The sequence below is a fragment of the Amblyomma americanum genome, chromosome 1 (genome assembly GCF_052857255.1).
Source record: "Amblyomma americanum isolate KBUSLIRL-KWMA chromosome 1, ASM5285725v1, whole genome shotgun sequence".
NCBI classification, from domain to species: Eukaryota; Metazoa; Arthropoda; class Arachnida; order Ixodida; family Ixodidae; genus Amblyomma; species Amblyomma americanum.
In genome coordinates, this window is record NC_135497.1 from 158271356 (window position 1) to 158297233 (window position 25878).

Genomic DNA, 25878 nt, shown 5'->3' on the forward strand with positions numbered 1-25878 from the left:
AATGACGCCAAGCCAATTCATAATCCATGGGTGAAAATAACGCTTTCGTTATTACGACCCAGGTGGAAATAACGAGGCCGGTAGCCCGGTAGTGGGCCGGCCGTAGCCTAGGCGAGTCGAAACCAGCGCCTTGGTAGAAGTGAACGTGACAACTTTACCGTGGTCGAAACTGATTGTGATGCATTCATAGCCTTTGTAATCCGTTAGAGTCTAACGTTCACTGCGACCGCAGCCTTTGAGCCGAAGGCATGCGTTACTCGAATTGCATGCTCCGGAGCAAATCTGCTACCCTGCCTAACATTATACTACCACATAACCAAGACACCGTTGTTGGCAGAAGCCGCAGCACTCAAATTCGGAACAAGCGCTGCTCTAGATGTCAAGGTGAGCGCATGTATTAAGGATGTTTTCACAGAAAGCCCAGCAGGAAAACATTTCTCTCGGTGCCCGTACCAACGAGGAAGTAAGGTTTTTTTTTTTTTTTGCAGTCAAACTGCGAGCAGATTTCGACAGCGGCACGATTGAAGTAACGCAACTTGGAGAAAATTCATGCCGGGTATCGGGCAGGCGTCTAGCCGCAAGGGAGACGGTGACGGTTCATAACGGCGATCAGTTTGATTTACTGGCGGAGGAGCTGCCCTATGAAGTGGTGTTTGAAAAGTCTTTTGATCATAGCATACCGTCCTCGGCTACTCATACTGAGTCTCTAAAGTCTCTAAACTGTGGCGAAAAGCATCGCTCGAAGAGGAAAACTGAAGGCGAAGATATGCCGCTACCTAAGAAACGTAAGTAGATGACAGCTTGTTTGAAGTAGCTTAGTGCCTTTTCTTTGTTTTATTATTTGTCTCAACTTGCAGATACAAACGCCGACGCGCGTGATGAGAGTGACGAGCACGTAAAAGAAGTTTCTCAGAAATTAAAACACATGCAGAATAGCTTCAAAGAACGCCGTAACCATGAGAAATCGGTTAAACCGAATGAAGGTGCAACTTCGAGCCTCTGTACCCTACCTCCAGTGAACCCAGTGAAGAGTGGATGGGTGGAATTGAGAGACCATCATGTTTTGATGTATAATTCCGATGGACTTGAACAAAAGTCGAAGGTAAGTACGGAGCAAGGCCATCAGGCCGATTGCAATTATTGGAGTTGGTTGTCTCAACCTTCACAGTGCTAGAGTAAAAACTGGTAGATATTACCTAACTGGCTTACAGTTGCATTCGATTGCAAAATATAGTGATATATATGTACACCATGCTTCTAATATCAGAAATAAGTTTTCCATCCATGTGCATTAACCAAGCAAAGCTGTTTGGTAAAAATGTATGGCACGTTTTATAGCTGCGGATGCTTTTGTTTTCTCATGGTGACTGATAATCAAGTAGTTACACCTGAGCCACTTTTCAGGTTGGATCTCTCGCTAGACAAATTGCTGCAACTTTGCAGTAAGGAAAGGTTTTACAGCTTTGTGCTAGTTGTAGCATGTTTCAGCATGGAGATGTCAGCTTTGTACTTCCTTCTGTGTATGAGAGAATTACAGGAACCTACCTTTGCATTGAAGTATATTATAAAGGCTAAATTAATTTTCTGATGATTGTATGTGTTAAACAAAAGCCTATATTACTCAAAGGAAGACATTCTTGCCTAGTACTTCTGTCTCTCTGAGTAAGGCCGAGGACGCCATGCTTGTTGTAACACGGGTAGTGCATGAAATCTAAGGTCTGACGAAATCTTGTCTGGTCGGGTAGTAAGTAACTCATTTCAACAGAAAAAGGCAGACGACGACCAAAGGTTTTTGTCAAAACGGACGTTTCGGCTTCCATACGGAAGCCTTGTTCACTAAATTTTTATTGTAGAACCGCGACGCTTAAATTTAAGCGTCGCGGTTCTACAATAAAAATTTAGTGAACAAGGCTTCCGTATGGAGGCTGAAACGTCCGTTTTGACAAAAACCCTTGGTCGGCGTCTGCCTTTTTCTGTTGAAATGAGTTACGGTTAGTGCATGCTACCTGGTTAGTTTCCTGCGTGTTAAAATATCTCATAAACTGTGCAGACAAGAGGGTGTTAAATGAAATTCTTTGTCATATAGATTGCTGCATTCGACCTTGATGGAACCCTTATCACTACCAAGTCTGGCAAGGTGTTTCCTGTCAATTCGCGTGATTGGCGGTAAGGGTCAATATTTCATTTTGCTTCACCTCGATATCTTTGTTCTAAGCGTCGTGCATAAATGTAGAAATGTGACAGGAATCTGTTTAGGTCCTTGTGGTGGAATTGCCATTTGGAAATAACTATATATTCACAAGGGTGGAAACTTGGGCGAGTTGGTAACGATGATCCATGGTATATGGGGAGCGCAAAAAAACGGCACAAGGGACAAAGAAAGACGGACAACACAGGCGCTAACTTCCGACTGAAAGAAACCTAGGCGACCAAAACGAACGTGGACCGTGAGGGGAACCAGGCGCATGCGCTCGGAAAGATAAAGAAAACCAGGGGAACGAGGAACAACGGACATGCACGACTCAGTTAATCTTTAAGAAGGCCAGCTCTCTTTTCGACAGGGAGATAGACGGCTTGCTGACACTTTTGTCTTGCAAGGCAGCGATGCGAGCTGCTTCTATAATCTCGCGAGTTAACTGATCCCCGTGTCTGGCGACGATCGAGCACTTGTCCAGATATGGCACACAACCACATTCCGTACAGTGTAAAGCCAGATTGCTGCCAGTAAATGTTCTCAAATTGTTATTGTGTTCGCGAAGTCTCTCATTTAAGCACCGACCAGACTGACCAACATACCGCTTGCCACAAGAGAGAGGGATGTCGTAAACAATGCCTTCAGTGCATTTCACGAATTTCTGTCTGTGCTTAATGGTGCACTGCATCTTTTGGGGACGTTTATCGGCGGGCAAAGTTTTTTTGGATAGCGCTCTTAGTTTGTCAGGGGCAGAAAAAACGACACGAACATTAGCTTTTGTTCCAATTTTCTTGAGGTTATGGGACAGGCAATGGATGTAAGGAATAACAGCAATTTTCTCTTTCTTTCTTTCTTTCTTTCTTTCTTTCTTTCTTTCTTTCTTTCTTTCTTTCTTTCTTTCTGAGGGCCCGGACGGTAGTAGACTTTCCTGGTGCTTCTTCTTCAGTATTCGTTTGGCGACGGAAACACAAATATCGGCTGGGTAGCCTGCTTCATGGAACCTTGCGATTTGTTTGTGAAAGCTCTCGCTTATGAGATGGGGGCATGACTTTTCTAGAGCGTTGTTCAAGCATAAATTGATAATGCCTCTTTTAATGAGTTTTGAATGGGCAGATGTGTAGGGAAGTAAAGGTTTGTTGGCTCGAGGTGAATAGCTCCAACACACGTGGTTTTCTAGGAATTTAAACCGGATATCAAGGAAGCGAATTTCGTTGTTGGTAGGCATTTCGTTAGTCAATAGCAGCGGTGAAAAACACTCTTGTACATTAGCTAAAATACCGGATGCAACCTACTCTAAGCACGATGGCGTACACTCAACCAGAAAAAGGAAATCGTCAACAAAACGGAAAATCCTGACTACATGAGGGCTGGCAAGCCTCTCTTGGAGACTGCTGTCAAGATGAGCCAAATACAGGTCACTAAGTACAGGGGCCAGACAAGACCCAATGCATATTCCCTGTTTCTGAATGTGAGCATCGCCTTGCCAGTTAATGAAAGTGGAGCGGAGATAAAAGTTTAGCAATTCTAAAAAACCGCTGACGGACAGACCGGATTCATTCTGAAATGACACCGCGCCAAAATGATATATGGAATCCTCAACTATTGTAAGCAGGTTGTGATGGGGCAATGAATAATACAGATCTTTCACGTCAATTGAGAAACCAGAAAGCGATTTCACAGCACTTAACACTTCGTCTGAACTATGTACTAGAAATGGGTCATTAATCGTCAACAATTCGTTTTTCATTTAGAAGCACAGCGATTGACTTTTGCCTAGTGTCCTGTTCCGATATGATTACCCTTAAGGGTACGCCAGTTTTATGCGTTTTTGCGCTAAAGAACACTTCTAGGAAGAGGTGCTTACTGTTTTCAATGCTACTGACTACTCTTTCGAGATTGAGCTTGAGGCACAGTCTTTTGGCTTGCGCCTTAAGTTTGGGAAGTGAAACATTTCTTCCACGTTTAAACACTTCTGATACGGCATGATTGGCTTTTTCGTTGAATACACCGTGGGGAAAGACTGTAAAACCGCCCTCTTTGTCAGAGGGGATGACGCAAAGAGACCGTTCAGCTAGGTAGGACACGACACGATCAACACTGACTTTTGAAGGGCGAGGCTTACAGGCGAGGCTTACAGTACAATAGGACGTCGACGCCGTCGGAGGTACACCGGCCAGAGTCCTCTTTGTCGGCTAAACGAGATACACGTCGCACCATGGAAAGCAGCTCATGCGGAGTTTTCGAAGTCTCCCTTGCAAACTTGGGTCCAAGGGCCAACACCTGGCTGACGTGCTCGGGGAGGATGACTCCTTCGGAGACAACCATGCTGTAGCATTTTCTCGACCCCTTAGGTGGGCAGAGGGATCGAAATTTCCTGAGTTGGAGTTGCCAGATGGCTTCAGTTGTTTGGTCCGCCAGCAGCAGATACGCTCGCAGCTGATGAAGAGCGGCCCCAGGTTCCAGTGCCTGTTGGAGTTGCACGGCTAAGTGCTCCCTCAGAAGACGTGCATAGCGATGACATTCAGATTTTACAATCTTGCATATTCTGCGCGAATGCCCAATGGATGGGTTGAGACCATTAAAGAGTACTCTGACGTCGTCAGGTAGAATACCGGAGCGGAGGCAAAAAGCAGCAGAACGTGCTTTGCACACAGTGGCAGCAATAAGAGATACGGTCGCACAAGGGCCTTGGGAAACGTAGAAAGACGCCCGAAGAACTAGAAACGTAATTCACAAGGGTGGAAACTTGGGCGAGTCGGTAACGATGATCCATGGTATATGGGGAGCGCAAAAAATGGCACAAGGGACAAAGAAAGACGGACAACACAGGCGCTAACTTCCGACTGAAAGAAACCTAGGCGACCAAAACGAACGTGGACCGTGAGGGGAACCAGGCGCATGTGCTCGGAAAGGTAAAGAAAACCAGGTGAATGAGGAACAACGGACATGCACAACTCAGTTAATCTTTAAGAAGGCCAGCTCTCTTTTCGACAAGGAGATAGACGGCTTGCTGACACATTTATCTTGCAAGGCAGCGATGCGAGCTGCTTCTATAATCTCGCGAGTTAACTGATCCCCGTGTCTGGCGACGATCGAGCACTTGTCCAGATATGGCACACAACCACATTCCTTACAGTGTAAAGCCAGATTGCTGCCAGTAAATGTTCTCAAATTATTATTGTGTTCGCGAAGTCTCTCATTTAAGCACCGACCAGACTGACCAACATACCGCTTGCCACAAGAGAGAGGGATGTCGTAAACAATGCCTTCAGTGCATTTCACGAATTTCTGTCTGTGCTTAATGGTGCACTGCAACTATATATTATATTGGCTTGCCTTCTAGTTGTATTGATTAATTTTGGTGCAGTAATTGTTCTTGTCAGTGCATACAGTGACTGGATTTCTCGAAAGGAAAGTTTATAACACTTTATCACAAGTTGGAGAATGAGTGGTTAATCCGCCTTGTGTTCTTTTCATCGTGCAGGGCATCACTGTGGCACAATATAAATTAGTGAATACCTAAATGCTACAGCTCCACTCAAAGCACAGCTGTTATAATGCTTTCCTGTGGCTTGTGCAAAACAAAAGTTTGGTCTTGTACTAATTTCTTTTGTATTTATTGCTACAATTCTTTTGGAAATCCATGTGAGCTTGCACATTCTGAAGCCTTGAAATATGATCTTTTGTCAGTGCCATTCATTACCTTCACTGCTTTTTTCGTGCTCCTGTATGTAACTTGTGTGTTACTTTAGGGCGTGTTTAGAAGTTTTTAGCATACTGTGCGCCTAGCCACCGGAATTCTTATGGAGAAACTTTATAACAGTTTTCTTGTTTTTCAAAAATGCCATTTTCTGTTGACATCAAGGTCCCTTTCCTGTGCCTACCTTGGCAAGCATGAGTAGATTGTTTAGTTCATTATAAAAGCTGTTGAATAACATATCCATTTTCATCAAATGAGAATAGCCCACAGTAGTTGCTTGTGGAAACAGATTGTAGTGTAGCGCTAAAGGTTTGTACCGTTTTTTTTTTTTTTTTTCAGTATACTGCTGCCACAGTGTGAGGCACGCTTGCGTAGCCTCATAGAAGAGGGCTACAAGCTTGTTATCATTACGAATCAAAGAGGACTTGCTAAGGGCCACAGCCATGAAGCAGATTTCAAGGCCAAAGTGGAGCATATTCTGAAGAAGCTGGCTGTGCCAGCTCAAGTCTATGTGTCTGTTGGCCATGGGTTCTATCGCAAGCCAGCACCAGGAATATGGCGCCACCTGGAAGCTGAAGGAAATGGAGGCATCCCTGTGAAGTTGGAGGAGTCTTTTTATGTTGGAGGTAGGTATACTTTGTGCGCATGGTCAAGTGGTAATTTCAAGCCAGTCTGGGAAGGAACGTTAGTAGAGTCATATGATTCCACATAGCAGAAAAAAAAGAGACAGATAGAGAAAGAGAGAAAGGAAAGGTTAGATGGTGCAAAAAGCTGTGCCAGGAGTTTTGAAAAGGGTTAACGCATGATCTCGCATATGTGACAAGTGTAACATCTTGACCAGCATTTTCGTTTGACCTGGGCAACATGGTACATGCACCAGTAGTTATTAGAATTGTACATGCTACAGGTATTTTCATGAAAGATTTACTTTAACATATGACTGTATACTCTGGCCTTCTACTTTTGAAGTTGTTTAGGTGCCATTGTGTGTAGAGGGTGTTCGCAATTAGGCTTTAATGTTTAAAAAAAAAAACTATACCAATGGCTTATGCCAATGTGTTATGCAGCCAGGCAGACGCATACAGTGAAAAAAATTGTTGTCCTAGGTTGAGTAATTGTTTGTTATTTATTGATGAACTTTTTATTTACTGCAGTTAGCGTGCATATTTATATTGAAAAGTGGCATTCAAAGACTATTCTGTTTTGTACAATTTTAGCAACGCACCGAAGCGGTGGCCTAGTCGTTTGAGCATCCGCCTCGCATGCGAGAGGTGCAGGGTTCGATCCCCAGTGCCAACAGGTACCCACTGGTGATACAGTGGGTACAAGCTTCCCCCTGTCTGGTGCTCGGCTTCTTTCGGGTGAAATGCTTGGGAAATGGGTCTTTGACCCCACCTTGAGTAAAAGCAAAAACCTTGTGCCATGGCGGTGTTTGGCCACAGATGCCCTTGTGCCATAAAAATTCGTCATCATCAATTTCAGCAACGCGCCTGTGTCCTGAAATATGTACATCTAGAATTTTGGCTCAATCCGTGTAATTATACATGCAAGACCGCAGCACTCGGCATGACGCTCCACCCAGGTGTGATACAGCTGTTGTATATGGCACTCCACTTGACAAGAATGTGGAATTGCAGGTGACAGTGATAATTTTTTGTTCTTGGCCAGCAAAACTAAAGAATCACTGTGCTAGCAGTGTGGGGCAAGCGTTGTTTCTTTGAGCAATTGTTTCTTGAGCGGATGATAAGACGTGGTGCTGCTCTAGACCTCACATGCAGTCAAGTGCAGCGATACCACACTGCTGGCGAAGAGCAAAAATTTATAACCGTTGCCTGTAACTCCACATTCTTATTAGTTGAAGCGCTGTACGCATCATCTGCATCACATCAGGGAGGAGCTTCATGCCAAGTGCCACAATCTCGCATGCGTAATTAGACGGATAGGGCTGAAAATTTAGACGTGCATATCTCAGGACACAAATGCGTTACTATAATTTAACGACATAGAATAGTCTTTGAATACCACTGCCTCTAAGTTTTCAATATAAACATACACACTAACTGCAGTAAATAAAAAGCTAGGTAATGAATTTTAGTTAATTACTGAGGTTATGATGACAATTTTTCTCACAGTTTGTGTCCGCTTGGCTGCATAACCCATTTACCATAATGAATTTTGTGTACTGCTCTTAGTATTTTTTTTAATCATTGAAGCCTAATCTTGCCAGAGCCATACTCTTAGAGTGTACTTTTGTTCTCACAGAAGTGGCATAATGACTACTTTTGGAAAGTGTTATTTTTGGCTTATTATTGAAAGATACAAGATATTCTTGTTGTGTGCATATTTTTTGGATTTTCTGTTATTCAGATGCTGCAGGGAGACCAGCAAACTGGGAACCAAAGCGCAAGAAAGATTTTTCATGTTCAGACAGGCTGGTTAGTAACAGCTCTTGCCTTCAGTAGTGCAGAATTTTTATTTTGTATATTCCTGTTTGCTAGCTTCCATGGTACCTTTTGTCTTCACCTTGGCTTCCTTTTTTCACGCTCAGAGTTGTTCATATTGTTATGTTTAACCTTTTCTTTTGTGCAAGCTGCTGTGCTGTAAGCCCATTCTGTGTACCACTGTACTGAGGTCATCTCTGAAATAGTCTGTCTCATAGTGTTGTGTGGTCTAGAAACATTTGAGGTTTTTCTTATCTATTTAGTATTCCATGCATTTTGAAAAGTGTTGCTCAGAAAAAGCTTCCAAAAAATTTATAAACATATGAGTGAACACTGCAATTTGGCTGAGCATATTATAGTTAGGGCTTGGACTTTTCGGCTTAACTTTTTTAAAATTTGGCTGACTTTTTGTGTTTATTTCGGAATGCTGTTTTTATTCGGCAATTATTATTTTTGATGAATGATTACTGAGTTTTTTGGGTGATCTAAAGTGACAATCCTGTGGGGTCAAAAGTCACTTGGAGTCTGTTTCGGCGTTTTTGTCAGCATGAACAATTTATTTACCAGTAAGCAAAGTGAAAATGGTACTGCTTGAAGCTGCGCTTGTAGAAAGAATATCTGCGGTAGGAAGTCCACATGTATTTGACGTCCCGGTAGCCGCGGCTGGTGAGCCGGCGGAGTGGGTTGTTGACGTGGCTGGCTAGGCCCCAGTTGATGAGAGCGTTCTCTGATGCACGAGGCAGATCTTCTTCATCAGTGCCGCTGGCGATGCCAGCACCGCTACAGATGCTCTCCCCCTAGCGCTATGCGCGATAAAAGAGAAAAAACAGTATGTAAAAGTTTGTACAAGTTCTCAAGTCCAGGACACAGTTAGCTTCGTGAAGGCCGTGTCAGAGCTGGGGAAGGCTGTCGGGCGGAAGAAAAGAGCTCTGGCGGTCGAGCCTGGCTGCTTCGCAAAGGGCGAGGGGAGCCAAAAGATGAGGATGACGGAAGCGCAAGGTGGGAAAAGTCATCGAGGAATGGGAGGCGAGCTAGGCGTTCTTCAGTCGGACAGCCTACGGGTGAGGCCGGCGGTTGGGGGAAGTTTTGCGCTGGCTCAATTGGTACGGACGGAGATATGGCGTGGGGAAGACATAGAAGTGGAGCCGATGCCTCGGCCGCGGGCAATGACGAAACAACGGCGGACGGCACTGAGCGTGAGGTCTGCGGCGTGAGGCACGTGCTGCCTTGTTAGGTAGTACTCGAAACGGGCGACGGGGTGTACCAGATGGCTGCAAAAGTGAGCTCACTGTGGCGTTAGGACCGGTTGTTGGGGGCACAAGAAGCAAATCAGGGGAGTATTTGTAGGAATGGGAAGGATACGGTAGGGCCGAGTCCATAGAAGGTGTTGGATGGGGCACGCTGCAATGCATCGCAAGCATGCCACCACCTGCTGAGGCTGTCTCGTCTGTCGCAGAGGCACAGGCACTGGAAAAGGCGCCAGGTGGGCAGGGATGTGCGGCAGGCGTTTCAGGTGGCGCGTTAGGCGCGACAAAGCCCTGGGGAGGCGTCCATGCGTGCCGCGCGACAGGAAGGGCAGTTGAGCTCACTGTGGTGGGGCTTGAGGTAGCAGGCGAACTTGGGACTAGAAGCGAATTGAGGCCCGGGTCGAGAGAGGGTGCCGCCGGTGATGGCCCAACGGCAGGCGCCACAGCTGAGAAGCAGGGCTGGACAGGAAGCACCCAGGGACGGGAGCTCACAGGTGGATGGCCGTCCATAGGGGCCGTTGGAGCAATCTTGGGAGAGACGGGGGTGTAGTACGAGACAGCTGGGTGTGAAGGTGGGCAAGAGGCCAACGCGTGGTCACGTGGCACTTGCCAAACTGTGGATGGGTGCTCATTTGGTGCGGCGACAGTGGAGAGACCGGTGTCTGGAGGGGGCGCCGACGGAGGAGCGGTCGGGGGAAAAACCGAAACAGCTCAGGTAGGGAATGCGGCCAGGGGTGGTGGGTCCAGTGGCGCCGCAGTGGAGTCGGGAACAGGAGTGTAGAGAGTCAGTGGGAGCTCCAAGCCAAAATACGCCGTCAGGCCCTTCTTGAAATCGGCGTATATGTTGGCGCCGGGAGGCGGCAACTGCAGCTGTGCTAGGAGACGGGGTGGGAGTTCGTGGCTGGCGTGCTGATAGCGCAGCAGCTGGCTGGACACGTTGTTCATATGGAAGTGCGAGTCCAGCAGCGCCAGCCACAAAACGGGGTACCTGGCGTAAAAAGCGGGCAGGCCAGGCAGCCGAGGAAGGTAGGGGCGCTGATATGGCTGAAGGAGCTCACCGGATGTGATGGGAGGTGTGTGCATGGCGGCGAGAGGCTGCCGAAAGCCGGGTGCGAACTGCGGCCGTGCAGCGGCAAGGCCAAGTGGAGGAACAGGACGGGCAGGAGCGCAGAGCTGGTGGGAGCGGTGTTGTGTGCGTCCGAGATCACGTCCGGTGTCACCAGATGTGGTAGGAAGTCCACATGTATTTGACGCACCGGTAGCCGCAGCTGGTGAGCCGGCGGAGCAGGTTGTTGACGTGGCTGGCTAGGCCCCAGTTGATGAGAGCGTTCTCTGATGCGCGAGGCAGATCTTCTTCATCAGCGCTGCTGGCGATGCCAGCGCCGCCGCATATCTATTGTCATTAAAAGTAACGCAAGTTAAATGAGATAGTTGGCAGACAAAAATTCAAGTGGAAGCTTACTTTTAAAAACTAGACTGACATGTTATCATTGGATAATCACGCTCGGTTGGGTGAGAGGGCAGGGCATCTTGTGGTCTACGTATTGATGGCAGCAATGGAACCACCGCCCAATAGTCGTGGTAGTCAGAATGTGATACTTTTTCATGACACTCATGCATGGTTTCGTGTCAGTGTCCTATGCATGCAGTTGATAAACCTACTTAACCAGCTAACTGATCTAAGTGGGTGATGATAGTGAACAAACAGTGCTTTGCTAGTAGGTGGTGCAAGGAGGTGGTGCTTGCTGGTCTACGTTCTGAAACATGTAAGCTTGTGGAGCAATATCTCTAATCAGACAACTGCGCTGCTTATCTAGTACTGCCATCGCATCACACCCGTGGCTTTCCTACCTAGTTAGTTTTCAACTTTGACTGGGCGAAACTCTACAGACAGCCAGCTGTACCTTGCGTGCCAAGAATACTTACTTTTTTTTTTATTAAAACTGAATTTTGAAAACTGAATTCGGATTGCTTTTATCTTTTTTTTTTTTCAGTTTAATCTGGCAAGTCCAACCGCTAATTATAGTACATGGCATTTTTTTTTTACTGATTTTGAAATATGCTATGACCACTACTGAGATTCAACCCTTGTGGTTGTATAACTTCATGAAGTGAGCACTCTTCTGAACATATGAATAATTGGGCCACCGCTGTGGCTCAGTGGTTATGGTGCTCGGCTGCTGACCTGAAAGATGCGGGTTCTATATCGGCCGTAGCAGTTGCATTTTGATGGATGTGAAATGCTAGAGGCCCATGTACTGTGCGATGTCAGTGCACGTTAAAGAACTCCATGTGGTCAAAATTACCTGGAGCCCTCCACTACTGTATCCCTCATAGCCTGAGTCACTTTGGGATGTTAAACCCCATAAACCATATGAATAATTGGATAAAATGTAAAGACTCGGCTAACTGGCTGAATTGCATAGCATACAGGGTGACATGAAAATGAAAAGTGCAGGGTCATGGGTCTCTGCACACTTGCGTGATACCTAACTCCACATACTACACCATGTGAAACTTGTGTATTTTGAAGCATATTTAGACCCATCACCAATATTCAGCTTAATGGCCCTCATATTATTTTGCCCATCTGTACTGAAGAATCTCTACAGGAGCTCGGCCACTTATTTTGACGTGGACATGGACAGGAGTGGTTATCCATAACATATATATTGATTGCATGTCCAACCAATTTGTTTCTTCAGCAATACCTATTACCCCGGGCCAGCATACTGCATGCTGATTTCAGCATAATTATCAGCATTTATATACCTCATTTTAGCCGTAGAGGACATGTCACGACTTTCGAGTTTTTGTCATAAACACAAATAATTTGTGTTAAATGGCTGTACATGGAAAATAAAAAGGAGAGATCAATCATGAACTGTTCAGTGTCACTAAAGGGAATCATTCACGGCGTTATGATAAGTGCTGTAAGCCCAGTGTAAAATTCGCGCCATATTGTATATTTTTTAATGTTATGCATTGTTGACTTGACACTATTTACATTGTGCTTGCAGCAGAATTAAAGTTGCCAGAATTGCATTGTGTTTTATTTCAGTTTGCTCTGAATATTGGAATTGCATTTTACACTCCAGAAGAGTTCTTCTTGAAGCGCCCTGCAGCTAAGTTTGAGCTCCCAGCTTTCGACCCCGTAAGTATAGCTGTATGCTTCGCAGCACAGAAGACAACAAGCCTTTGTCGGTTTTTATCGGTAACCTTGTTAAAATAAATGATGGTGTGAATGCTCAGTTATAAAATTAATTTTGGTTGTTACTTAAAAACCATCTGTGATTGACTAAACGCTTATTACTGACAAAAATGGTTAACAGCATGCACAGTTGACTATATGTCGCCTCAGAGAACATTTTTTTGTACCTTTTTGCGTGCTGTAATGTTTTGTACAATGCTGTTAGGCGTCAGTCTTCAAATGAGGTTCGGTTTTATAATATGCTGATATATTCTCATAACATGCTGGTAGCAGTGATGCTTGACTGATTTCTGTGTTGAAAAGTCTTTGGTTCATTGCTTAATGAATTTATCAAACAAATTATGTTTGCAGCACCACATTCAGCGCTGAAATACTTATTTGTGAGTGTGTGTGTGTGTGTGTGTGTGTGTGTGTGTGTGTGTGTGTGTGTGTGTGTGTGTGTGTGTGTGTGTGTGTGTGTGTGTGTGTGTGTGTGCGCGTGTGCGCGCACACACGCACGTGCATGCGCGCGTGCCCAAGGATTCTGTGCTTGGCCATTGTGAAGTATAGAAGAGTGAAGCAAAGTGCATTAAACTTCACTGCGATTGCCTGTTTTCGAATTGGAATATAATGGTATAATATCTCTGGCAGGGGTGGATTTATGGGTCACTCTTGGAGGAAGTGTGGTTGGGGGGAGGCAGTTCCAGTTAACCATGTATTTCTTCGACTTTTTCATCAGAAAGTAGGGTTCAGCATGGTTTTCCTCTGCAAAATTACCCTCCCTTCCCCATAAGTCTGCTCCTGATCTTTGGCCTAACTCAAATTCTGCAGTGATGAAAAAAAACAAACTGAGGGACGTTTAGGCACCTTTGTCACACCATGAGCTATGCATGCTGGTGAGAAGTTTTATCTTATGATTTACAATACCATGAATAGTTCTAGGAGCTGTCTTTTTCAAGTGTGCAAAACCGTCCATGCCATGCACAAGTACTCCTGAATGCAAATAAGCTGTCATGGAGATTAGTGCTGTTCGTGTACTTTCTGGCACAAAAGCCTTCTCGATGCACAAAAAGGAACCTGGACACATAGGTTCCCCATCTTTCCACAGTCATTTTATTTACTCCCAAACATTGAAGCAAGGGAGTCAGACTTTCACCTCCGCCAATATGGTCTTAAGGCACCGGTTATTGATAGAGCTATCGACTTTGGTTGCTCTTCACGCATCCTGGAGTCCTTTGTTCCTGATAGTACATAGTTGGAGGTGGGTGCTTAAAAGGATATCAGCAGAAGCAATTGAATCAGAACGCGCTCTTCCATTGTTTAATTTTATGTGACTTCTGTAGAATATTGAGCATTATCAATTGCTTTATGTAATAGAGTACAACCTCGGTGACACAAATCTCAAGGGGTTGCGAAAAAATTCATATCATCCAAAATGAACAAAATCTATATGCAGAAGCATGGGAAATGCATTCATGCAGACCTGTTTATGCTGACAGAATGTATTTACGGCTGCGCAGCCACTGATTAATATTCGGGGTACGTACAGCACAACTGGCTACCACGACGTTGGTGATGTGTGGGCTGTCCGCCAATGCACACTCATGACTGCAGCAATATGCGGGCAGCACTTATTAGCCGATGGTGCAGTTGCAGCTTGTGCATTCCTACCATTCATAGTGGCACAGGGGAGTATTCGGAATGTCCGAAATTCTGCACATGTACACAACGCACTCCGGCTAGGGAATTCTATGAATTCATATCATTCGAAATTCGTATCAGCCATGGTCGTATCATAGAGTCTACTGTACTACCAGTGATGTTCTATATCAAAACTAGCCGCCGCAGTGGCTCAGTGGTTATGGCGCTCGGCTACTGACCCGAAAGACGCGGGTTCAATCCCAGCCGCGGCGGTCAAATTTCGATGGAGGCGAAATTCTAGAGGCTCGTGTACTGTGCGGTGTCAGTGCACGTTGAAGAACCCCAGGTGGTCTAAATTTCCGGAGCCCTTCACCACGGTGTCTCTAATAGCCTGAGTCGCTTTGGGAAGTTAAATCCTAATAAACCAATCCTATACCAAAACTGAAAATTCTCTTACTTATGCCAAAAAGTCCCTATTTTGGGCACTTTTTTCCTGACCCCTTTGGAAAAGCCCTGCATTTTTCCCTGTGTTACTTTAAAGTACTGTTTTCATTAATCCTTGAAATCCGTCAGGATTAATGAAGGAGAAAGGGCAGGAATTTGCCAAATACTACTCACTGTGCATTAGTGTTTTCTTTTTTGAGCTCCACGACGTGTTTGAAGCAGAGGCAGACAGTGAGAAAAATTGGCTGTCATCACCACCTAAAGATATTTGTTAAGAGAAAAAGTGGCTAAAAATTCATTTTCTAGTTTTATTCATTCAGAATGAATTTCTTAATAAAACCAGAGTAAACACGCTCATAAATGACTAGCGTGAACACGTATGTCATGCGCGACTTTTTTGCAATTTTAGCTAGTGCCAGGTTAACCTGACTGCCATATTTACTCCCAAATTTGGTGATCCGTCATAATGGTTGACTCCCTAGCTTCGTAAACTGGAAAAATATAAAATTGAGGTTGGAATGCAGGACAGCTTGCCTAATGAGAGCTCTAAGCTGCAAATATGCAGTTAAAGTGCCCAGCACAGCAAGCATATCGCTGTTGCAGCGGCACTGTGAGAAACGTGTCAGTGGAGACAGCGTTGTATTTGTGCTCAGCACGAAGACAAGTGTAAGAATGAAATATATAGAAGAGAACGATATATGTGAAATGGAACAGCCTACCTTTCGTTCTATTTATGTTCAGCAAACAACTTAAAAGTTCAGATTGTCAATGCAGTCTTATGTTAATGTTAGTAAATTATTGAAAAATGAATCGATGACAATATGGATGCATTATCAGCCAGAACATGGCAGAGTGGGACTTGGTGCTCATCGCTGTACCAGCATTATCTCGGATTCCTTTCAGCGGTTGTCTCTAAAAGAGGGGATGGAACGTTTGCGAAGTAGCAGTGGTAACCACTGTGTACTTCAAGAAGGCTAGAAGGCGACCTGAAAGAAAGGTTTTTTTTGTTTGCACTGGTCATAATCTTTACTTTTAGCCAAAAATATCTTGACCTAGAAAAAATTCTCATTTCCCTGCTAATTTGCTTCCCTTTTTTCCTATAGGCCCAATTTCGTATTGAAAATTTTCATGAATGTAACATCGCTGATTGCTATCAGTGCCTGCTTTCACAGAATTTCACTGCCATTGACAATTTTCCTTTTTTTGTGTTTATAGCGTCAAGTGCCAGATCTGCCGCTTGCAGAAGTTGTAGCCACTACAGGGCCTAATAGGAGTAAATTTTTGAATGGTGATGATCTCTCAGCAGGCCACACTGAGGTACGTGTTCCAAGCTCACAGTACTTTCAAATAGACGAGAAAAACTGTGCTCTCTTCGCTAACATTTGTCCCGTTTCTTGCTCCTAAGGTTGTGGTGCTTGTTGGATATCCTGCATGTAAGTACTTGTTTTTTCCCTGGTTAAACTTGTGTATGTCACTCTAGGCCATAAAGTGGTTATGCAGTGAACATATTTAATAGCATAAACCACAACGGCGCGCAAATTTGTATTTGATAAATTGCATTGATGTGCATAGGGCTTCACTACCATGGACCCCTGTGCGTCACAGTGGTTTCGGGGCAACTGCAGTGCATGTTTATTGAAGATGGCATAACCGATGATGTAACCAAAGTCACCTTTGGTGACTTTGGATACATCACCTCCTATTCAGTTTGTCTGTTCTAATTAAAACGAACATCCTCCTACACTCATGAGTGTTTTTATACTTCAAGCAATTAATTACAGTTATACATTGTTAATCGTGGCAGGTGCTGTTAATCTTGGAACAGGACAAAAATTTTGTTAGGAAGTACAGCATTAATTGAAACATGTAGTGGTAGTTCCTGAAAATTTGAAGATTATGAATTTTTAAGATCATAAAGACATTTGAACAGTAGCTTTCTGCCAGGGAGGCCGTCAACACTGTACACAGTGCTGAAAATAAACTTGATTTGATCTGTTAATTTTGTGAACAGCAACAACAAAAAAAAGGGAATTCTCCAGATTTATTGTCATCTCCTGGTCAAAAGAATTTACGATGATAGCTGCGCTGGCACAGTAGTGAATTTCGCAAGTTTTTTTTGTTTAGTAATTGTTTATGTTTAATACCGCGTGCTGCACTGTATGTTTCTTTACTTGGTCATACATTTTGATTCTTTTGGGAAGAAATCAGATTTCTCACGTGTGTACGTTCCTCACTTCAGGGAGTGTTCACTGTTTATATTCACTGCTCAGTTGGAATTACCACTTTGCAGATAGCAGCTATACAAAGTAATCGACGTGTGTACAGTCGAGCCCACTTATAACGGCCACAGATAAAATGAACGCTTGATTATTACGAACAAGTGCAGTGCTACTGTCAAAATATTCATTAGGGCAATGACAATTCGTCTCGGATACGACGAAGAACTGTGGCTGCACCACTTGATTATAGTGAACAAGTAGGGGCCATAAACTCTGCCTCAAAGTTGTGAAATACGCACTTCCAGCTTAGTAGAAGCGAAGAGTGTTTCTAGGCTTGTGTGATACCACACAGAAAAAACATGTCAACTCCAAAAAAAAACAAGAAAAATGCAGCATTCAAACTATAGGTAACGACTGGCCAAGCGTGCTCCAGTGTCCTATAAGGTCAGTGATTGCCTGCATGTAGAACGGTTGGGTGAAGATCCCAAATGGAAGCAGAAACGCGGCGGCTGCTAGACAGTGGAGCGTTGAAAGTGAAGACACGGTGCATGTTCATGGATCAACTAACAGCAGCGATTTGAAAGGTTTGAATGCCTTCCTGGCTACGTTGGTCACATGGTATACTGCATCGCCTGCTCAGTTGGCTTCAACTTCGATGCTGCTACCACGTGGAGGCAAAGCCAGATAGCTGACAACGCAGCAGCTACATACTTTGTGCACGTGCACTGCACTATGTTCGTCGCTGTGTGGGCCCAGGAACAATAAGTGACGCTGTCGAAGATGCACATGATCAAACGTATGTAGATTTGTGGCAGTGAGTCATTAATGCATAGTTGGCCGGATGTGGCCTTGAATGGCTACGTTTGTGCGGACGACAACATTGCAGAGCCATTTCCTGATGAAGCCTTTGTACGCAAACTATAGGCACTTCCTTGCCACTAGGAATCTGATTATTGTGGCCATCCTACTACCAGCTGCCTACACTCTTCAATCACGATTAGCTTTATTCCATCCCTAAGGCAGATTGTTGGCAGCAAGGACCTGGGCGAGGAGAACATGACTGGCCTGGAGAGCCTGAAAAGCGCAGTGGTAAAGTCTGCTTTGAAGAAATGGACGTGCATGGCAAAGTTTTAAGGAATAAACGCAACTTTTGGCAGACTTTGTTTTCTTGGCTGTAATATGAAGAGTCCACATCCACTTACTACCAACATCGAGTACAACGAACACAATTAGTGTGACCGTCAGGCTCATAAGCGGGCTCGACTGTGTGTGTGTGTGGGGGGGGGGCACACAAGGGAAGGGGAAATGAGGGGCTCGTTATGATGTATATGTGAACGAAGCAAACAGTCCCCGAACCCAAGGAGCATAGGGGAATGCTTTTTATAATATGTCGTTCTAATCAGTTGTGAGTTGAGTGTAATTATTTTATCGCTGAAAGATAATTTATTTGAAAGCAGAAGAAACAACCACATGCCACTGGTGGGATCCGAACCCATGACTTCTGAATTTCGCTTCTGGTGCTCTACCAACTGAGTTACGTCAGCTGTCAAATCTGCTTTTGAGGGTATTTGTGTTTCATGTAAGCTAACCACAAGAGTGTTCACCAGCGCTACCCTCGCCTGGAGCAGCGGACATAGGACATCCTGTATTACCACGAGTGTCACTTAGGACGTGGCTGTTTTTTCTTCTGCTTTCTAATCAATTATCTTTCAGTGACAAAATAATTACACTTAACCTGCCATTCATTAGAACCACATATTAAAAAAAACACATTCCCCTATGCTTCTTGGTTTTGGCGACTGTTGGCTTCCTTCACACACACACACTTATATATGTGTTTGTGGGGGAGGGGGGATTGTTATAGTAGGATACAACTTAAAGGAGTATAGACACCTAATTTTGGTCGCATGTTTTCTTCTCTACAATGATGCAGAAGACACTACTAAGCATGAATCACCATGTGGTATTCACCTATGACCGCTAAATAATTTATAAACGTATTTTTTTGTCATGCTGTTTCGGTTTGAGCAGCCAAATTGTGGCTGTGACGTCGGAGAGTGGTTTTATGTCACGTGAGGCATCTAAAAATGTCTATATAATAGCTGCTGCATCGTTTGAATTCACTACGGTGCAGTGCTGAAGCCAGCCTTCCTCAAGAGCCGGAATGACGATGAATGAGGAAGAAGCGATCATACTGCAGTTTTTCATGCCTCACGTGACGTATAACCGCTCTTTGACGTCACAGTCATCGTTCAGCTGTTGAAACCGAAACGGCACGAGAAATAAATTTGATTATAAATTATTTAGCAGTTGTAGGAGGATACCTGGTGGTAATCCATATATAATAATGCCTTACGCATCATTACAAACTAGAAAACTCGCACCCAGTGTCTATACTCCTTTAAGAAAACAGCAGTTGTTAACACTGGGCCACAGTCCGTGGCGTCCTGTATTACTCTGCTAGCCAGTCGTGGCAGTAAACAAAATCAGTTTTTTCATGTTTGACTTTATAAAACAAGACAGGTATCAGAATTCTAGAGCTTGTAAGTTTTTTTCTTGTGATTAGCTTCTTGTTTAAGTAACAAGAAAAGCTTTGACAGCAGACTACTTCTTTGTCATGGCTAAAATTATACAGCAGCCTATGATTTCCAAGCAAAGCACTGGCGCCCACGTTGCTTGCACGTCTGTGCGGCTCCAATTCTGAGCAATGGTTGCCTCCACAACTAATTAGATGCGACGAGATGTCACCTTTTGTAGAGGAGTGGGTTGCTCGAGCGCTCTACACAAGGGTGACGCATACTGTACATAGCGAGTGAAACCAAAGCAATACATGAGAAAGTATAGTTCTGGTGGTGTGCTTGCTTAAAATCTAGTTAAGAAAATGAACCTATGTTTGTGTGCCTGAATGGCTGCCAGTGCTGAATGCAAGTACCACTGTTTATTGCTTAGAATGGTATGTGATGTTTGCTGTGCCTTCCCAACAGCTGGTAAGAGCCACTTTGCAAAGGAGTACCTTGTGCCAAAGCAGTATGTTCACATTAACCGTGTAAGTAAATTTTTGGTTATTCTTTAATGCCCATTCAAGGCTCAAGTGAAGCTCACATTTAATTTATGTGCTTCCAGGACATGTTAAAGTCGTGGCAGAAGTGTGTAGAAGAATGCGAAAAAGCACTGGAGCGTGACCGAAGTGCAGTCATAGACAATACGAACCCAGATCCTGAAAGCCGAAAAAGGTAAAGTGGCAGTTAGATGGAGTTAACCCCGCAATGGGCACATTTTTTTTTTTTCCGAATATAGCACCAGAATAGTCCATTCAGTACCTATGCTGCCATCCATTGGCAATCCAAAAAACTGCTTTGGACTCGACCTAATCACCTTAAACCGAACATAGAGTGCCAGAAAACACACGACAAGCTCGTGTGTCCCAAGTCCAGATTGTGTGGCTCGTCCATGTTTGCTAGGGGGTTAAAGGGATACGGCCACCTGTCATCAAAGCTGTCATTTTTATTTTTATTTTTTTGCCTCAGATGCATTCTCTTTCCTCTTGTGAAGCTGGGTAGTAGTGTTAGTATCATTTTTTTTTTTTTTTCACAGCTCTACCAGTGGCATGCTAGTGCTGAAAGGATGGCATGAGTTGAAATAAAAGAGCTGGCATGAGTGGCTCAAGGCTCTGTTCAATAGATGGTTAGCGCTTAGTCAACTGTTTTTATGTTCTTTTTCTGCATCATATCTTGGCAATGCGTTATTTTAAGCAGTACCTTTGATGCTACAGTGATCACAGCATTATCTTGAATTAGTGCCACTCAAAAAACAGGAACAAATCATCAGTATTCACAGGCTCTCATTATTTGTCTAGAATTTGTTAACCACTGTGTTGTTAGGACTTTAGAAGGACCAAATATATTTGTCCTGAGCATATTCTCCTGAGGATAAAGGAGTGTGTAATGCAACATCAAAACTGGTAGTACTTCATGGCTGGCACGTTGTTATTTTTGAAGACTCATTAAATTAACTCTAGTTGTCATATTGCGTCACTGAAATATGTAGCCTTGCCATTGAGGGTCATCATTATACAGGGTATTTCACGTAACTTGAACCAAGGAGTTAAAAAAAATTATGGGGGCACCTAAGTAATTCTTGTGATGTGTAAATGTGAGAGCATTTATACTTGTCGCTGAGTTGTTGGGGTCTTGGGGGTGAACGTTGTTTCGCTGCAGCAGCTCGCTTCACCCGTTTTGCTGCGTTGCGATGGTCTCGTACTTCATTGGCTGTGAACTGCTGCCTCCTGCCACACTTTGCTGTCTCGCCTGATGATGTAGATGCGAGCGATTCAACTTCGGATGATGAAGACTCTATAAGCTGCGTTTACATGAATATGACAGTGGGCATCGTATTTCCTAGTGCATCTAACACAGCCGGCACACCACTGTGTACATGTACCACATCAGGTCTGACTGCTGGCCCAGTGCACGCAAGGGAGGAGTCCAATCGCCCCCTTCTTAAGCACAGTCTGCTTTGTTATCCAGCTGAGAGGGTATTGTATAGCCATAGCAGGAAGGAGGAGAGGTGTTTCCAATCCTGTTTTTATTTACCGCTAAAGTCGACTTGCCTTTCTCGACCTACCCGTGCCTTGTGATGGCCTATTGCTCCAGGAGGGGTGATGGCGTCATTCATGGGCTGCGTTTCTGCCGTGTGTGCCTGCCATGGCTTTCTGGCAACAGCGGAGTTTTCACTCAGCAAGTCAAGAAATGCTCTTGCATTAAAAATTGTTACAGCAGAGCTGGGTAAAACCAACGACATATTGTTTCCCTTTGTGTGGCAATACCCAGAGTGTATTTTTAATTCTGCTTAATTAGTTAATTATCTGCATTTAAATATGCAACATTTTTAATATTCACTTTAGGGTCACATGCTTTCCTTAAGTTGTAAAAGGTGTTAAGAAACAACCAATGCACTTTTCTTTTTTTGTAAGAAAGTATCTCCTACGTGGTATTTTTTTTTTTCAGCATTAAAGAAAGCCCGCAAAATACGAAAACTACATGATTGCGCTCTTGCATTACCATATTGTAGCGCTGCCAAGTGCGGTTTGAATGAACATAGCGTGCACGCTCACCATCTCGAAGTCAGCGGCCGACACCGCTCTTAGCATAGTCTTGAAAGTGTGTCAGCACATTCTTCCTCAGCATAAAAAGCACGCGTCATGGTCTGTGATAAGTGATAGAAACCCCTATTCAGAAGGGGTTTCTATTGAGCCATTACACAGACAAAACAAATACGGAAGGGAAAACAGTGAAGTCTTGTATTTCAAGGTAGCCACCTTTTTTTTTATCATTTTGTAGCCCGCAGAACTGAACGGCGGCCGCTCACTTGGGCACGGTCAGCATGCACGCTTCTTTCGTTTAAAACACAGTTGAGCGCTGGAATATGGTAGTGCATGAGCGCAGTCATGTGGTTTTTTTTTCCCTATTTCACAGGCTTTCTTTAAATGCCGGAAAAAAGGACTACGTAGGAGGTATGTTGCTACAAAAAACTATTGGTTCTTTCTTAACCCCCTTTAAAAAACTTCATGAAACTAACGTGACACGAAAGTGAATATTAGAAATTTTGCATAATTGATCCTAGCTAATTAACTAATAAAGTGGAATTTAAAAAATACTCTGAGGAGCGCCACATGACAGGAAACAGTATGTCATTGGTTTTATCCAGCTCCGGTACACCACTTTTTTTAAATCCTTGGTTCAAGTTACGTGAGACACCCTGTATTGTGCACTGATCATTATTAAGGCGTAAGCCTTTCTCGGCTGATGAGTGGCGTGAATGGAACTTGTTGACAGAAGTTTGTGGACGGAAGTTGTCTGCACGAAATGCCAGTATAATTTGTATGGTAAATAAAACAAAAATATAAAAGTTTATTGAGCAATAGTTCATAAACAGCATATATGTAATGAAATAAAATCTAGAAATGAAAAATAAAATAAAAATGAAAAAGAAAACAAAATAAAATTCAAAAATAGGGGGAAAGGGGAAAAATGGCAGGAGAAAGAGAGGACAAGGAAAGGCTGCATGTGAGAGGACCATTTGTAACACTGCCCTTTACTTCTGAGGTTCTCCTTAGTTGCTTGGCCTAGTGTCGGTACTTCCTGAATGTGTACCAGTTTTTGTCATTGTTTGTTAGGCTTGTTAGTGATTGTACTGTATAACAGTAAACTGCTCTGGAGGTTACAGCAAACTAGTGACTATTGTCATTTCTTGCTTAATGGCCCTAGTGTAGTATAGCTGAAAAAGGAATTTGTAAAATAAAATATTTGTTAAAATATTTCTTCTTGAAAACATAAACATCAGGCTGAGTAACATAACAAACTTGAATAAACAGTTTGTTCGTGTGCGCATCTGCTGCGGCCTGCTATCGAGTTGCTGTGGACGCCAGGTGCGTATTAGCTGAACCATAAAAACTCGTTGCATTTACATTGTATGATCTTGTTTTCAAAGCCGCCACGGTGACTCAGTGGTTGTAGTGCTCAGCTGCTGACCCGAAAAACGCGGCGTGGCACTCGCATTTTGATTGAGGCGAAATGCTAGAGGCCCATATACTATGCCATGTCGATGCACATTAAAGAACGCCAGGTGGTCGAAATTATCCGGAGCCCTCCACTTCAGTGTCCCTCATAGCCTGAGTTGCCTTGGAACATTAAACCTCACAAATCAATTGGCCAATCAATCTTGTTTTCATTTTCTCAATATGGAAATATGAAGTGAGCATTGTTTCATTGTGTGAAATGTTTCAAGGAAAGGCATTGGGCATATTTTTAATGATTTCACTGCCAACACAATCTTTATTTTTTTTCTAGGTTTATAGACATTGCGAAGAAACATGGCTGTGAGTGCAGATGTTTTGTATTTGACTGCTCCTTGGAGAGGGCGAAGCATAATAATCAGGTTTGTTTCATTCTGAATGCTTTTTTCACTTGTTCACTGTGGCTTTTATAATTGCAGTTTCGAGAAATTAAACTAAAAGGACAGCCTCATATTTCTGTAACTGATATGGTTCTCTACAGTCATCGGTAAGTACCTTTATTAAACCTCTTGACACTTTTGGACAGAACCAGCTAGTTTCCTGTTTTGCTAATGACATTTACTTTAGCTGTATTCATTCCCTTATTGGAAGCCAAAAAGAGGGATTTTATTGCTTTTGTGCTAGTGTACACATTTAACTTTTGGGCCTCACTTGGGTTTGTTAAGCATTCTGGTCATCACTCAGCTATATCAGCACCTATGATAAAATCTGCTACAATCTTGCTACATATTCATTGTTTCTGTTACAAGTCTCAAAATTGTTAAAATGAAGCAGAACTTGCTTGCGATGGCAATGTGTTCTCTCATCATTTTTCAGGTCCAAGTTCAAAGAGCCATGTTTGTCCGAGGGATTCTTTGAAATTGTAAAAATCAACTTTGTTCCTAAGTTCAGCACGCCTGAAGATGAAAAACTGTACAGATCTTTTCTCAAAGACAAATAATATCTAAGTTGCTTATATTCCACTATCCACGGAAGTCTTATCCAGTTGCTTCCATGACCATGGGTTATGATGAAGAATCTGTGAAGGTAATTTTTATTTTACGAAGTGACTCACCTTCATGATGTCATGGGAATGGAAGTCAGTGCATCATGTTGTACAGGTATACACCGTGCTAATTTCTGCATGTGCCTTTGAATAAATATTTATTTTAGCACATAGCAGCATATGCATAATTTACTGATAAAATAAATGCACATAAAAATTTCCAGGTACCAGAGTCGTTAATCAAACAAATTTTAGCAGTCTGTCAGCAAATTTTTGCTGCAAGCTGCAAGTTTCTAGCATTTCTAGTGTCGACAAATGTTGGGTAACTGCTGACTAAATTGTAGGTCTTTAGTAGGAAGGACTGCTTCATTGCTGAAAAAAAAAAAAATTTATGAGAAAAAAATGAAAACATTCTCTATAGTAGGATACAACTTAAAAAAACAGCAATCGTTAACACAGGGCCATGGTCCGCGGCGTACTGTATTACTCCGCTAGCCAGTCACAAAAGTAAACAAAATCAGCTTTTTAGTGTTTCACTTTATTAAACAAGCCCGGTATCAAAATTGTAGAGCTAGTAAATTTTTTTCTTGTGATTAGCTTCTTGTTTAAGTAACAAGAAAAGTTCTAACAACAGACTACTTTTTTTTCGTGGAGGAATTCTGTGCGCCGGTCCTGAATGTGGGCGGAGTTTCACTGCAGACTTAGGTTGTATCCAACTATAGAAAACAACCATTATTAGGGTTGTGGTTTGTTTTTTTTTCTTACCATATGGAGAGGAACATGGTATCCATTAATTCACTGAATGTAGTGAGCGCAGCAAAACTGTGTACATGCCTATAGCAACTGCAGTTTTTTCATAGGAAACACCAGCCCTCATAATGAGCTAATAGTGTGCCTAAAGAAACAATTTTGAGTACTGGTGCTTGCAGAGACCTTGATCGGTGAGATGCGTGAAGGTTTTGACTACCTGCTTGGACCAGCATTATATGCCACTACCTTGTGACTAACAAAATTTGTTTACTTTTCAATAATGGAAGCAATATGATTGATTGATTGATCAATCGATCATGGGACTCAATAAAGGAATCGATTGATTGAGTCCATGTCCCATTTGCTTTTCTGCAGCTTAGTCTGATAAGAAAGCTAAGAAGCAATGTGTAAACGTACGACTTGCAGGGTGTAGGAATGCATGAGCTCTTGCTCTGTACACCATGCTGTTGCTGTACTATATTAGTATAAAAAT

General features: G+C 43.4%; 2 protein-coding genes across 3 annotated transcripts in view; one reads left to right on the top strand and one right to left on the bottom strand.

The window, feature by feature from the left end:
* Positions 1-100: 100 nt before the first annotated feature.
* On the top strand, positions 101-24854 carry PNKP (Polynucleotide kinase 3'-phosphatase). The gene is made up of 14 exons (XM_077647473.1): positions 101-384; positions 489-785; positions 858-1102; positions 2087-2166; positions 6234-6520; positions 8262-8329; positions 12644-12736; positions 16073-16174; positions 16263-16290; positions 20061-20122; positions 20200-20309; positions 23925-24012; positions 24070-24137; positions 24467-24854. Exons 1-14 carry the CDS (start codon positions 249-251, stop codon positions 24588-24590), a joined length of 1788 nt encoding a protein of 595 aa, XP_077503599.1. The 5' UTR covers positions 101-248; the 3' UTR covers positions 24591-24854.
* Positions 24840-25878, bottom strand: part of LOC144114041 (intraflagellar transport protein 74 homolog) — a 42309-nt gene continuing 41270 nt past the window's right edge. The window contains exon 10 of one of the 2 annotated variants that reach the window (XM_077647486.1): positions 24840-25007. In XM_077647486.1, the coding sequence (XP_077503612.1) occupies positions 24938-25007 (70 nt within the window). In that variant the 3' untranslated portion in view covers positions 24840-24937. The remainder of the gene's footprint in view (positions 25008-25878) is intronic. The other variant, XM_077647484.1, reaches the window with a different exon arrangement.